Here is a 15787-nt window from a genome sequence, read left to right as displayed (position 1 = left end):
GATGGAATATCGGCAGGTTTCCCAGTCAGGATGTGGTCACTGGTTACACTGGGATGGATTATCGGCAGGTTTCCCAGTCAGGATGTGGTCACTGGTTACACTGGGATGGATTATCGGCAGGTTTCCCAGTCGGGAGGTGGTCACTGGTTACACTGGGATGGATTATCGGCAGGTTTCCCAGTCAGGATGTGGTCACTGGTTACACTGGGATGGAATATCGGCAGGTTTCCCAGTCAGGATGTGGTCACTGGTTACACTGGGATGGATTATCGGCAGGTTTCCCAGTCAGGATGTGGTCACTGGTTACACTGGGATGGATTATCGGCAGGTTTCCCAGTCAGGATGTGGTCACTGGTTACACTGGGATGGATTATCGGCAGGTTTCCCAGTCAGGATGTGGTCACTGGTTACACTGGGATGGATTATCGGCAGGTTTCCCAGTCAGGATGTGGTCACTGGTTACACTGGGATGGATTATCGGCAGGTTTCCCAGTCAGGATGTGGTCACTGGTTACACTGGGATGGATTATCGGCAGGTGTCTCAGTCAGGAGGTGGTCACTGGTTACACTGGGATGGATTATCGGCAGGTTTCCCAGTCAGGATGTGGTCACTGGTTACACTGGGATGGATTATCGGCAGGTTTCCCAGTCAGGATGTGGTCACTGGTTACACTGGGATGGATTATCGGCAGGTGTCTCAGTCAGGAGGTGGTCACTGGTTACACTGGGATGGATTATCGGCAGGTTTCCCAGTCAGGATGTGGTCACTGGTTACACTGGGTGTTATTACTTTATATACTCCGTGTAATGGAGGTCAGTGACGTGGATCAGAAAAGAGGCCTGAGCTCATAGGTTTTCAGTTCTGTAGTATTTATCAGAATCAAGCAGGTTTACAGATAAGACACAGCAGGGTAAAAGCAGATGAAGATAAGAACGCAGTGAGCAAACGTACAGACCGTGGAGACGTATGAAGTCCAAGTTGACAGATCCAGAGACCTGGAGAGCAGGCCAGGCCTGCTAGCAGGAAACAGTCCTTGAAGTGGAGGTGGGTGCAGAGCTGATCCTGAAGAAACAAGTCTTTACAATGAGACCAAGATTCACAGGCAGGCGGGGTATCCCAAGGTAACGAAGAGACGAGCTAGGTAGCAGTCCTTCCAGCTTGATAACAAGTCCAAGAACGAGTATACTCAAGCAATGAGTAATCATACAGAGCCTCCTTATATACAGAGCAGACAGGAACAAGAGAGATCAACACAGGAAATAAGATGGCCCCCGTTGAGGCTCGTGACTCCATCTTGGATGAGGGAAAAATGACCTAAACTAAGGGCAAAGTAGAAACTGAGCGACAGACATAAGGCAAGGATTTCAGAGAAACGGATATGCAGGCCAAGTCCTTACTGTCACGTTCACGTGTGTCAGGTCGCAGATGATGCCGCAAGGCAAACCCATAACACACGTGACCCTGGATACACCGCCTCCAGTGGGGCGAATTTAAACAATAAAACGTGCAGGTGGATACGCCGCCTCCACCCGGCGAATTTGGGTATTACACGTTATAAATACATATATCTGGAAACACCGCCTCCAGTACGGCGAATTAAAATAATAAGGGGGGAACCTGGGAAACTTTAACAATGGTGGGCCCTGCGATAGGGAATGGGGAAATGGAGACCTCCTGCACTCCCCTGAGCCAGTGTCCCTACACTCCTTACATTCCCTAAACAGGCTCCGCACCTGTCGCCGCACGCGTACCTTGACACCCTTGCTCACCCTGACCCTAAACCCTCACTAGGGAATGGGTCGGTGCGGAGACTAATCCCACCACTGCACTAATAACACACATGAGGAAAGAGACAATACAGGGGAAACACCACTTAGCTTTGCTCTGTTGCGTGCGCTCCTAGCAACAGAGCCCTCCACCTGTGTGCATCTTCTCCTCCACCCTGATCCATCACCATAACTGGATCCGTCACCATAGTGCAGCCTTGGAGCAGAGTCCATCACCACTTGCAGCAGTCCAGTACACAGAGTCCCAAGATGAGTCCAGCCTCTGCCAAGAATCCAAGCATGCTCGAGTCCAGTTCTCAGCAACCAAGTAGAGCATGCTGAGTGCAACTCTCTTCCAAGTCGCCACTCCTCCAAGCCATGCCCGCACTTCCCGCCGACACCACAAACTGCGACTCCACCAAGCCATGCCAGTCCTTCCTGCAGACACCATTAGCTGGCACTCATCCTCTCTGGCTGACTGCGCAGGACTCCTATCCCGCTCCATCCTTCCACCAGGCTCTCCAACAACTCAGAAAGAAATATCACCAGCGGTGAGTGAACCCCCTAAGCACACCTTTATAGGGAGTCACACCTGATCCCTAATTAAGTGAACATTAACCTAAACCTATGGTGCGATACCGCTAACCACCACCGGGGACAGTCAAAATACCTTTGAACTCAACCAAAGTAAAAAAAGTTCACTTTGTGCTTTTAATACCGCCAGATCCAACACTGGATCATGACACTTACACTGGGATGGATTATTGGCAGGTTTCCCAGTCAGGATGTGGTCACTGGGTATACTGGGATGGATTATCGGCAGGTTTCCCAGTCAGGATGTGGTCACTGGTTACACTGGGATGGATTATCGGCAGGTTTCCCAGTCAGGAGGTGGTCACTGGTTACACTGGGATGGATTATCGGCAGGTTTCCCAGTCAGGAGGTGGTCACTGGTTACACTGGGATGGATTATCGGCAGATTTCTCAGTCAGGAGGTGGTCACTGGTTATACTGGGATGGATTATCGGCAGATTTCTCAGTCAGGATGTGGTCACTGGTTACACTGGGATGGATTATCGGCAGGTTTCCCAGTCAGGATGTGGTCACTGGTTACAGTGGGATGGATTATCGGCAGGTGTCTCAGTCAGGAGGTGGTCACTGGTTACACTGGGATGGATTATCAGCAGGTGTCTCAGTCAGGAGGTGGTCACTGGTTACACTGGGATGGATTATCGGCAGGTGTCTCAGTCAGGAGGTGGTCACTGGTTACACTGGGATGGATTATCGGCAGGTTTCCCAGTCAGGAGGTGGTCACTGGTTACACTGGGATGGATTATCGGCAGATTTCTCAGTCAGGAGGTGGTCACTGGTTATACTGGGATGGATTATCGGCAGGTTTCCCAGTCAGGAGGTGGTCACTGGGTATACTGGGATGGATTATCGGCAGGTTTCCCAGTCAGGAGGTGGTCACTGGTTACACTGGGATGGATTATCAGCAGGTTTCCCAGTCAAGATGTGGTCACTAGTTATACTGGGATGGATTATCGGCAGGTTTCCCAGTCAGGATGTGGTCACTGGTTACACTGGGATGGATTATCGGCTGGTTTCCCAGTCAGGATGTGGTCACTGGTTATACTGGGATGGAATATCGGCAGTTGTCCCAGTCAGGAGGTGGTCACTGGTTACATTGGGATGGATTATCGGCAGGTTTCTCAGTCAGGGTGTGATCACTGGTTACACTGGGATGGAATATCGGCAGTTGTCCCAGTCAGGATGTGGTCACTGGTTACACTGGGATGGATTATCGGCTGGTTTCCCAGTCAGGATGTGGTCACTGGTTATACTGGGATGGAATATCGGCAGTTGTCCCAGTCAGGAGGTGGTCACTGGTTACATTGGGATGGATTATCGGCAGGTTTCCCAGTCAGGAGGTGGTCACTGGTTACACTTGGATGGATTATCGGCGGGTTTCCCAGTCAGGATGTGATCACTGGTTACACTGAGATGGATTATCGGCAGGTTTCCCAGTCAGGAGGTGGTCACTGGTTACACTGGGATGGATTATCGGCAGGTTTCCCAGTCAGGAGGTGGTCACTGGTTACACTGGGATGGATTATCGGCAGGTTTCCCAGTCAGGAGGTGGTCACTGGTTACACTGAGATGGATTATCGGCAGGTTTCCCAGTCAGGAGGTGGTCACTGGTTACACTGGGATGGATTATCGGCAGGTTTCCCAGTCAGGAGGTGGTCACTGGTTACACTGGGATGGATTATCGGCAGATTTCTCAGTCAGGAGGTGGTCACTGGTTATACTGGGATGGATTATCGGCAGATTTCTCAGTCAGGATGTGGTCACTGGTTACACTGGGATGGATTATCGGCAGGTTTCCCAGTCAGGATGTGGTCACTGGTTACAGTGGGATGGATTATCGGCAGGTGTCTCAGTCAGGAGGTGGTCACTGGTTACACTGGGATGGATTATCAGCAGGTGTCTCAGTCAGGAGGTGGTCACTGGTTACACTGGGATGGATTATCGGCAGGTGTCTCAGTCAGGAGGTGGTCACTGGTTACACTGGGATGGATTATCGGCAGGTTTCCCAGTCAGGAGGTGGTCACTGGTTACACTGGGATGGATTATCGGCAGATTTCTCAGTCAGGAGGTGGTCACTGGTTATACTGGGATGGATTATCGGCAGGTTTCCCAGTCAGGAGGTGGTCACTGGGTATACTGGGATGGATTATCGGCAGGTTTCCCAGTCAGGAGGTGGTCACTGGTTACACTGGGATGGATTATCAGCAGGTTTCCCAGTCAAGATGTGGTCACTAGTTATACTGGGATGGATTATCGGCAGGTTTCCCAGTCAGGATGTGGTCACTGGTTACACTGGGATGGATTATCGGCTGGTTTCCCAGTCAGGATGTGGTCACTGGTTATACTGGGATGGAATATCGGCAGTTGTCCCAGTCAGGAGGTGGTCACTGGTTACATTGGGATGGATTATCGGCAGGTTTCTCAGTCAGGGTGTGATCACTGGTTACACTGGGATGGAATATCGGCAGTTGTCCCAGTCAGGATGTGGTCACTGGTTACACTGGGATGGATTATCGGCTGGTTTCCCAGTCAGGATGTGGTCACTGGTTATACTGGGATGGAATATCGGCAGTTGTCCCAGTCAGGAGGTGGTCACTGGTTACATTGGGATGGATTATCGGCGGGTTTCCCAGTCAGGATGTGATCACTGGTTACACTGGGATGGAATATCGGCAGGTGTCCCAGTCAGGATGTGGTCACTGGTTACACTGGGATGGAATATCGGCAGGTTTCCCAGTCAGGAGGTGGTCACTGGTTACATCGGGATGGATTATCGGCAGGTTTCTCAGTCAGGGTTGTGGTCATTGGTTGTCATGGCTCCTGATCTCGATTGTGTCTCCTTCTTGTAGATCCTCCTGTCCTTTCTGAGATCACCGGCAGCGATCTGCTGACTGACATGACCAGGACCACGTTGACTTTTTATGTTCAGAACTTCAAGCCTAACGACCTGGAGATCTCTGTATGTCTGAGGAGACGAGGAGCGGAGATGAAGACCATCCACAGCTGGAGATCCAGAGCTACGGGTCCCTCAGCCCAAGCCATGAGGGATGAGGATGCTGGGGGCAGTAGTGTGAATATAGACATAGAGCGTCAGAGTCTGGTGAATGGGGCCGTCAGTCGCACACAGGCGCCCCTACACTTGGACATGGCGGCAGTGGTGGCCTCCAGTAGACCCGGTCTGCTCCGCTTCATTCACTGGCAGAGACTTTACACTTACAGCTGTCAATGTTCTGCTCACATCACTCCCAGCTATGGTGAGGACAACGGAGCAGAACTGTCCGTCCATGTGTCACACCCGGCTCTGACAGAAGCCGCCTCCATCAGCAGGACCCTGCGGGTCACCGGAGGTAAGACCACCTGACAGAGTTACATGGGGTCACTCAGGATGGGTTCCTCCTCCGATTATTGGTGGCTGCACTTCATAGAGCACGACCACCATCACAAGAAATGAGCATGGTCCCCCTTTCCGGCTCATCGGTCTTGCTGACGTCTTCCCTCAGTGTTTGTACACTTGTTTCCTCATTGATTTCTATTCACCAGAGGTTACTTGTAGTTTATGGTCATACAGTACAAAGCTAAAAGATGGAGAGCTGCAGTGTAAAGTATGGAGGAAAGATGTAGCAGCAGCCAGAAGGTGAGTGCTTGTTGCGTTAGGGCGTTATCAGTCATTTGCCATGGACGTAACAATAGTGGCAAATTAAGGCACACTCCATACTTAGAGTAATTTGTGACTTTTTGCCAATTTTTACAACTTCTGCTACATTGTAAAAGTGGGAAAATGGGAGGGAAAAGAATGACCAAAAACGACCAAAGAGTCCGTTGTAAGTAAATAAAAAAAAACAACAACTTTATTTATAACATATATAGGGAACAGGCATAGGGAACCTGCGGGGATGGAAACAGGCGTGCCACAGAGACCCCACAGTACAGACATGAATCTATCACTCATCAGTGTATTGATAGCTGTAGAAAAGGATAAGCATCCGAAACGCACGTTGGGGCGGATGCACAGACCTGGTGTGCCTCTGCCTGCAGCCCACTCACAGGTATCATGAAACATTTTCTGGTGTTGGTTACTGTCATGGCTTGAACAGAGTTCTTGCCCTGCACTCACAGGGTTAAGTGTTCATGGCCTCCTTCTGGATCTGGGAGGGGTATTTATACTCACTCTTTACCAGGGTTCTCTGTCAGCTATACTGCTGTTCTGGTGTGTCTGACCCCTGGTGTGCGTGTATTCTGCGTTGCTTGTTTGCTTCCCGTGTATGACCCGGCCTGTTCCCTCACTCTGTAGTCCGTCTCTCGTTTTGGTACCATTGTCTTTGCCAGTTCTGACCTCCTGGCTTGGCTATCGTTACTCCGTTACAGTTTACCCCTATTGTACCGTCTATTGCCCGTTCTGGTTTTCTGATCTATTGCTACGTCCTGACTATCCATTCTGTCTAACCCTTTGGTACTGTATTGCTATCTCGTGCGTTGACCTCGGCTTGATCTAGTTTCTGTCTCTGTCTATGCCCCTTGGTAACATTTCCAGTAGTTACCCTTTTAGGAGTTTTCCTCAGCTCCTAGCTCTCTGGAGTTTAGACCACGCCCCAGCAGTCACGTGATTCAGGTCCTGTGAACCTGGAGCGTGCATCGTCACCACTGCTGCCGTGCTCCACAGGTATCTTTGTGCACATATAAAAAGAGAGAAGCCAGCGCTGCCGATGGTCAGAATGCATAACATGAGGTGCAATGCACATATTAACATCTAACTGTAATCAAAATGAAACATTTGGCAAAATATTGATCAATAAATTGAGCCACCCCACCGCGCCAAGGCAATCTCATGTGGGGGGTCCTACTCTACATTTTTATTATTCACTGTGCCATTACGGCCTCCTGAATATTTTAAAAGCAAGACCATATATAATGCAATCCGTACCTGAAACATGTCTGAATCGCTCCCGTGCAGCCAGATGAAGCAAGTGCAGATAAGGGCCAACCAGGTCTGAACATAGACATCTCAGGTTTGACCTCCATACACTGCCCAACCAGCAAACACAGATGAAGGGCGATGCAGGCTCAGACACAGGTGCACAAATTATAAAGCCTGGGGCAGGGCGGGGCTGCTGTGTGTGTGCACAGCAGCCTAGATCCATCACAATGAACACAGCAAAAATGGCGAACATGACCCAGCGCGCACGGCAATAGTGGTGGTCAGCCACGACGCAATATGCAAATATAAAAAGAGAGAAGCCAGCGCTGCCGATGGTCAGAACGCATAACATGAAGTGCAGCGCACATATTAACATCTAACTGTTTTCAAAATGAGACATTTGGCAAAATGTAGAGTAGGACCCCCCACATGAGATCGCCTTGGCGCGGCGGGGTGGCTCAATGTATTGATCAATATTTTGCCAAATGTCTCATTTTGAATACCGTTAGAAGTTAATATGTGCATTGCACCTCATGCTATGCGTTCTGACCACCAGCAGCGCTGGCTTCTCTCTTTTTATCTTTGTGCACAGTTTTGTACTCAGGACACGCGCACTGGCTCAGTGAGCAGGTGCAGTGCGGTGTTCCTGACATTATAGCTGACCCAAACATTTAAACGAGGTTTGCACTTTTTCTTTCCTTGAGTCATGGATCCGCTGCATGCCCTCTCTGAGCAAGTGAATAGCCTCACTCAAATGATGCAAAAACTGTCTGTGGAGCAGCGAACCCTGGCTCAGTCGCAGCAACAGGTTCAGAGGGAGGTTGCTGATGCCATGCAGGGTTCTTTTCCTTCTGGGGACCGGGGTGAGGGTACCCCAGATGTTTCCTTAATCTCTCCTGAATCACCTGTTAATTTGCCTGACTTTTTCTCTGGGGATAAAAAAACATGTAAGGTTTTTAAGGAGGGGTGCAAACTCTTCTTCGCGCTAAGGCTCCTGTGGGGATGAGAGTCAGAGGGTTGGGGTCATTATGTTTTTGTTAGGGGGCTCCCATCAAGCTTGAGCTTTTTCCCTTCCCCCTACCTCCCCTGAGAGAATGTCAGTGAATGCTTTCTTCGAGGCCCTCGGGCACATCTACGATGAACCCGATTGTGTGAGGCTAGCCGAGGACATGGTGATGAGTGTGTGCCAGGGTAAACACTCGGCCGAGTGGTTCTGCTCTGAGTTCAGACGCTGGGCAGCTGAGGTCTCCTGGGATGATGCTGCCCTCCGGTGTTTGTTCTGTAGAGGCCTGTCCGAACATTTGAAAGATGTCCTAGCCCTTCACCCTCCACCGGATTCTTTGGAGGACGCTATGATCTATGCTGTCTGCATGGATCGTAGGCTGCGGGCGAGAGGGGTCATGCTGCAGGAGACCCCTTTATTCTCCAATCTGAGAGACTCTGCATCTAGTCCCGAGCCCATGGAGATTGGTGCCACGTCATTGGAGGAAAAAGAGAGGAGACGCCGTAGAAACAACCAACTGTGCTTTTACTGTCGATCCACTGGACATTGGAGAAGGAACTGTCCTTCTTGCCCTTCAGTGAAGCCGTCAGGAAAACGACTGAGTCTGGGTAATAATCGAGGAGGTTGCCCAGACTCCCAGGTACCCTTTTACTCACTTACTAAAATTCTGCTTCCGGTGGAACTAGAACTTACAGGCGGTCCGCTTGTGACTACCGCCTTTGTTGACTGTGGTTCTTCTATTAATCTGATCGATGCCAAAGTTGTGACTTTTCATAAGATAGGGACAGTCAGGTTAAAAGATCCTGTTAAAATCGTGGCAATTGATTCTTCTCCTATCACCCTGGAGGGAATTTGTTTCATGACTGATACCTTTTCTCTGAAAGTGGGTTCCACTCACGTGGAAAAATTACGGTGTTTTGTTCTAAATAATCTGCCGGCTGGACTGGTACTGGGTATGCCTTGGCTTCAACGCCACAATCCTACTATTGACTGGGTCACGGGGGAGGTCATTCAGTGGGGTTGTATGGCTAACGGTCTATGTTGTAACTTGACAACTCTTGTCACCCCAGTAAAATCTGTGTCAGTGTTGTCTGTCGGTCTGGAAGGTATTTCGGAGTACCGGAAAGATTTTGAAGACGTATTTTCTGAAAGTGAGGCTGAGGTGCTACCACCACATAGACCTTTTGATTGTGCCATTAATCTAGTCCCTGGAGCCAAGTTACCCAAGGCTCACCTGTTCAATTTGTCCGGGCCCGAACGTCTAACCATGAAGGAGTACATTACTGAGAGTCTCCGCAAAGGGCATATTAGGCCTTCTGTTTCACCTGTGGCAGCGGGCTTCTTTTTTGTTAAGAAAAAAGATGGTGGTTTGCAGCCGTGCCTCGACTTTCGGGAATTAAACAAAATTACTGTGAAAAATACATACCCTCTCCCCCTAATTCCTGATCTATGTAACCAACTCACCGGGGCCAAGTGGTTCTCTAAACTGGATTTACGTGGGGCATACAACCTTATAAGAGTCCGGGAAGGGGACGAATGGAAGACAGCATTCCTGACGACTGAAGGGCTGTTCGAAAACTTGGTTATGCCCTTTGGTCTCACCAACGCTCCTGCTGTTTTTCAGAATTTTATTAATGTAATTTTCTCTGATTTAATTGGTCGTTTTGTGGTCATCTATTTGGATGACATTCTGGTGTACTCGGTGGACAGTCAATCTCACTTGCACCATTTGCGGATGGTTCTCATGAGACTGAGGGAGAATCATTTGTATGCCAAGTTGGAAAAATGCTCATTCTTCATGCAAGAAGTATCCTTTCTGGGTTTGATTGTGTCACGGGAGGGGTTCCGCATGGATCCTAAGAAGGTCCAGGCTGTTACGGATTGGGTGCAGCCTCATGACTTGAAAGGGTTGCAGCGATTTTTGGGCTTTGCTAACTTTTATAGGAAATTTATTAAGGGCTTCTCGCAGGTGGTAAAGCCTCTAACGCAGTGGTCCCCAACCTTTTTTGCACCAGGGACCGGCTTGAAGCAAGACCATTCTTCCATGGCCCGGCAGGGCGGGGATGGAGGTGTGACAGGGGCGGGGCTTTGGTCATAAGGGGGCAGGGCTATGGACGTGGTTGTAGTTTAGCAGTGCATACTTATAATTTAATTATAACATTTTTAATGTGACTCAACTCACCATAGGTTTTGAATGAGTGGGAGCACCTGGCTTGTTTCTCTGTTTCAGTGGGAGCACTGGGCTACTTCTACTGATGACCATCACTGCTAATGATGATTGGAACCTACAAGGAAATGGAGCATTGAGCACTTAAGAAAAATTGTACTGGAGTTCTGTACTTGCTGATTATTTTCTAATCATCAGAAAATGTATGTGTGGTTCCCCCCCGTCCTGTCCAGCTCTGTGTGGCTCCCCCTGTTGTATACATGGCTCCCCTGTCCCATCCTGTATACATGGCTCTGCTCCCACTCTTCCATCCTGTATGCATGGCTCCCCTGTCCCATCCTGTATACATGGCTCCGCTCCAATTCTCCCTCCCCTGTATATATGGCTCCGCTCCCACTCTCCCTCCCCTGTATATATGGCTCCGCTCCCACTGTCCCTCCCCTGTATATATGGCTCCGCTCCCACTCTCCCTCCCTTGTATATATGGCTCCGCTCCCACTCTCCCTCCCTTGTATATATGGCTCCGCTCCCACTCTCTCTCCCTTATATATGGCTCCGCTCCCACCCTCCCTACCTGTATTTATGGCTCCGCTCCCACCCTCCCTACCTGTATATATGGCTCCGCTCCCACCCTCCCTCCCTTGTATATATGGCTCCGCTCCCACTGTCCCTCCCCTGTATATATGGCTCTGCTCCCACTCTCCCTCCCTTGTATATATGGCTCCGCTCCCACTCTCTCTCCCTTATATATGGCTCCGCTCCCACCCTCCCTACCTGTATTTATGGCTCCGCTCCCACTCTCCCTCCCTTGTATATATGGCTCCGCTCCCACTCTCCCTCCCTTGTATATATGGCTCTGCTCCCACTCTCTCTCCCTTATATATGGCTCCGCTCCCACTCTCTCTCCCTTATATATGGCTCCGCTCCCACCCTCCCTCCCTTGTATATATGGCTCCGCTCCCACTCTCCCTCCCTTGTATATATGGCTCCGCTCCCACTCTCCCTCCCTTATATATGGCTCCGCTCCCACTCTCCCTCCCTTGTATATATGGCTCTGCTCCCACTCTCCCTCCCTTGTATATATGGCTCCGCTCCCACTCTCCCTCCCTTGTATATATGGCTCCGCTCCCACTCTCTCTCCCTTATATATGGCTCCGCTCCCACTCTCTCTCCCTTGTATATATGGCTCCGCTCCCACTCTCCCTCCCTTGTATATATGGCTCTGCTCCCACTCTCTCTCCCTTATATATGGCTCCGCTCCCACTCTCTCTCCCTTATATATGGCTCCGCTCCCACCCTCCCTCCCTTGTATATATGGCTCCGCTCCCACTCTCCCTCCCTTGTATATATGGCTCCGCTCCCACTCTCCCTCCCTTATATATGGCTCCGCTCCCACTCTCCCTCCCTTGTATATATGGCTCTGCTCCCACTCTCCCTCCCTTGTATATATGGCTCCGCTCCCACTCTCCCTCCCTTGTATATATGGCTCCGCTCCCACTCTCTCTCCCTTATATATGGCTCCGCTCCCACTCTCCCTCCCTTGTATATATGGCTCTGCTCCCACTCTCCCTCCCTTGTATATATGGCTCCGCTCCCACTCTCCCTCCCTTGTATATATGGCTCTGCTCCCACTCTCCCTCCCTTGTATATATGGCTCCGCTCCCACTCTCTCTCCCTTATATATGGCTCCGCTCCCACTCTCCCTCCCTTGTATATATGGCTCCGCTCCCACTCTCCCTCCCTTGTATATATGGCTCTGCTCCCACTCTCTCTCCCTTATATATGGCTCCGCTCCCACTCTCTCTCCCTTATATATGGCTCCGCTCCCACCCTCCCTCCCTTGTATATATGGCTCCGCTCCCACTCTCCCTCCCTTGTATATATGGCTCCGCTCCCACTCTCCCTCCCTTATATATGGCTCCGCTCCCACTCTCCCTCCCTTGTATATATGGCTCTGCTCCCACTCTCCCTCCCTTGTATATATGGCTCCGCTCCCACTCTCCCTCCCTTGTATATATGGCTCCGCTCCCACTCTCTCTCCCTTATATATGGCTCCGCTCCCACTCTCCCTCCCTTGTATATATGGCTCTGCTCCCACTCTCCCTCCCTTGTATATATGGCTCCGCTCCCACTCTCCCTCCCTTGTATATATGGCTCCGCTCCCACTCTCTCTCCCTTATATATGGCTCCGCTCCCACTCTCCCTCCCTTATATATGGCTCCGCTCCCACTCTCCCTCCCTTGTATATATGGCTCTGCTCCCACTCTCCCTCCCCTGTATATATGGCTCCGCTCCCACTCTCCCTCCCTTGTATATATGGCTCTGCTCCCACTCTCCCTCCCTTGTATATATGGCTCCGCTCCCACTCTCCCTCCCTTGTATATATGGCTCTGCTCCCACTCTCCCTCCCTTGTATATATGGCTCCGCTCCCACTCTCCCTCCCTTGTATATATGGCTCTGCTCCCACTCTCCCTCCCTTGTATATATGGCTCTGCTCCCACTCTCCCTCCCTTGTATATATGGCTCCGCTCCCACTCTCCCTCCCTTGTATATATGGCTCCGCTCCCACTCTCTCTCCCTTATATATGGCTCCGCTCCCACCCTCCCTCCCTTGTATATATGGCTCCGCTCCCACCCTCCCTCCCTTGTATATATGGCTCCGCTCCCACTCTCCCTCCCTTGTATATATGGCTCCGCTCCCACTCTCCCTCCCTTGTATATATGGCTCTGCTCCCACTCTCCCTCCCTTGTATATATGGCTCTGCTCCCACTCTCCCTCCCTTGTATATATGGCTCCGCTCCCACTCTCCCTCCCTTGTATATATGGCTCCGCTCCCACTCTCCCTCCCTTGTATATATGGCTCTGCTCCCACTCTCCCTCCCTTGTATATATGGCTCTGCTCCCACTCTACCTCCCTTGTATATATGGCCCCGCTCCCACCCTCCCTCCCTTGTATATATGGCTCCGCTCCCACTCTCCCTCCCTTGTATATATGGCTCTGCTCCCACTCTCCCTCCCTTGTATATATGGCTCTGCTCCCACTCTCCCTCCCTTGTATATATGGCTCCGCTCCCACTCTCCCTCCCTTGTATATATGGCTCCGCTCCCACTCTCCCTCCCTTGTATATATGGCTCTGCTCCCACTCTCCCTCCCTTGTATATATGGCTCTGCTCCCACTCTCCCTCACTTGTATATATGGCTCTGCTTCCACTCTTCCTCCCTTGTATATATGGCTCCGCTCCAAACCTCCCTCCCTTGTATATATGGCTCCGCTCCCACCCTCCCTCCCTTGTATATATGGCTCTGCTCCCACTCTCCCTCCCTTGTATATATGGCTCCGCTCCCACCCTCCCTCCCTTGTATATATGGCTCCGCTCCCACTCTCCCTCCCTTGTATATATGGCTCTGCTCCCACCCTCCCTCCCTTGTATATATGGCTCCGCTCCCACCCTCCCTCCCTTGTATATATGGCTCTGCTCCCACTCTCCCTCCCTTGTATATATGGCTCCGCTCCCACCCTCCCTCCCTTGTATATATGGCTCTGCTCCCACTCTCCCTCCCTTGTATATATGGCTCCGCTCCAAACCTCCCTCCCTTGTATATATGGCTCTGCTCCCACTCTCCCTCCCCTGTATATATGGCTCCGCTCCCACTCTCCCTCCCTTGTATATATGGCTCCACTCCCACCCTCCCTCCCTTGTATATATGGCTCCACTCCCACTCTCCCTCCCTTGTATATATGGCTCCACTCCCACTCTCCCTCCCTTGTATATATGGCTCCGCTCCCACTCTCCCTCCCTTGTATATATGGCTCTGCTCCCACTCTCCCTCCCTTGTATATATGGCTCTGATCCCACTCTCCCTCCCTTGTATATATGGCTCTGATCCCACTCTCCCTCCCTTGTATATATGGCTCTGCTCCCACTCTCCCTCCCTTGTATATATGGCTCTGCTCCCACTCTCCCTCCCTTGTATATATGGCTCTGCTCCCACCCTCCCTCCCTTGTATATATGGCTCTGCTCCCACTCTCCCTCCCTTGTATATACGGCTCTGCTCCCACTCTCCCTCCCTTGTATATATGGCTCTGCTCCCATCCTCCCTCCCTTGTATATATGGCTCTGCTCCCACTCTCCCTCCCTTGTATATATGGCTCCGCTCCAAACCTCCTTCCCTTGTATATATGGCTCCGCTCCCACCCTCCCTCCCTTGTATATATGGCTCTGCTCCCACTCTCCCTCCCTTGTATATATGGCTCCGCTCCCACCCTCCCTCCCTTGTATATATGGCTCCGCTCCCACTCTCCCTCCCTTGTATATATGGCTCCGCTCCCACCCTCCCTCCCTTGTATAAATGGCTCCGCTCCCACCCTCCCTCCCTTGTATATATGGCTCTGCTCCCACTCTCCCTCCCTTGTATATATGGCTCCGCTCCCACCCTCCCTCCCTTGTATATATGGCTCTGCTCCCACTCTCCCTCCCTTGTATATATGGCTCCGCTCCCACTCTCCCTCCCTTGTATATATGGCTCCGCTCCCACTCTCCCTCCCCTGTATATATGGCTCCGCTCCCACTCTCCCTCCCCTGTATATATGGCTCCGCTCCCACTCTCCCTCCCTTGTATATATGGCTCCGCTCCAAACCTCCCTCCCTTGTATATATGGCTCCGCTCCCACCCTCCCTCCCTTGTATATATGGCTCCGCTCCCACTCTCCCTCCCTTGTATATATGGCTCCGCTCCCACTCTCCCTCCCTTGTATATATGGCTCTGCTCCCACTCTCCCTCCCTTGTATATATGGCTCTGCTCCCACTCTCCCTCCCTTGTATATATGGCTCTGCTCCCACTCTCCCTCCCTTGTATATATGGCTCTGCTCCCACTCTCCCTCCCTTGTATATATGGCTCTGCTCCCACTCTCCCTCCCTTATATATATGGCTCTGCTCCCACTCTCCCTCCCTTGTATATATGGCTCCGCTACAACCCTCCCTCCCTTGTATATATGGCTCCCCTCCCACTCTCCCTCCCTTGTATATATGGCTCCGCTCCCACCCTCCCTCCCTTGTATATATGGCTCCGCTCCCACTCTCCCTCCCTTGTATATATGGCTCTGCTCCCACTCTCCCTCCCTTGTATATATGGCTCTGCTCCCACTCTCCCTCCCTTGTATATATGGCTCTGCTCCCACCCTCCCTCCCTTATATATATGGCTCTGCTCCCACTCTCCCTCCCTTGTATATATGGCTCTGCGCCCACCCTCCCTCCCTTGTATATACGGCTCTGCTCCCACTCTCCCTCCCTTGTATATATGGCTCTGATCCCACTCTCCCTCCCTTGTATATATGG

At 51.3% G+C, this 15787-nt stretch overlaps 1 protein-coding gene across 1 annotated transcript in view; it reads left to right on the top strand.

The window, feature by feature from the left end:
- LOC141077384 (uncharacterized) overlaps positions 1 to 15787 on the top strand; it is a 143312-nt gene that overhangs the window by 59601 nt on the left and 67924 nt on the right. Inside the window, exon 5 of the mRNA XM_073564284.1 lies at positions 5208 to 5705. Coding sequence (XP_073420385.1) covers positions 5208 to 5705 — 498 coding nt within the window. The remainder of the gene's footprint in view (positions 1 to 5207; positions 5706 to 15787) is intronic.

The sequence above is a fragment of the Dendrobates tinctorius genome, unplaced genomic scaffold (assembly GCF_039654945.1).
Source record: "Dendrobates tinctorius isolate UK_male_01 unplaced genomic scaffold, ASM3965494v1 ptg000445l, whole genome shotgun sequence".
NCBI classification, from domain to species: Eukaryota; Metazoa; Chordata; class Amphibia; order Anura; family Dendrobatidae; genus Dendrobates; species Dendrobates tinctorius.
This window is presented reverse-complemented; position numbering and strand designations above follow the sequence as displayed.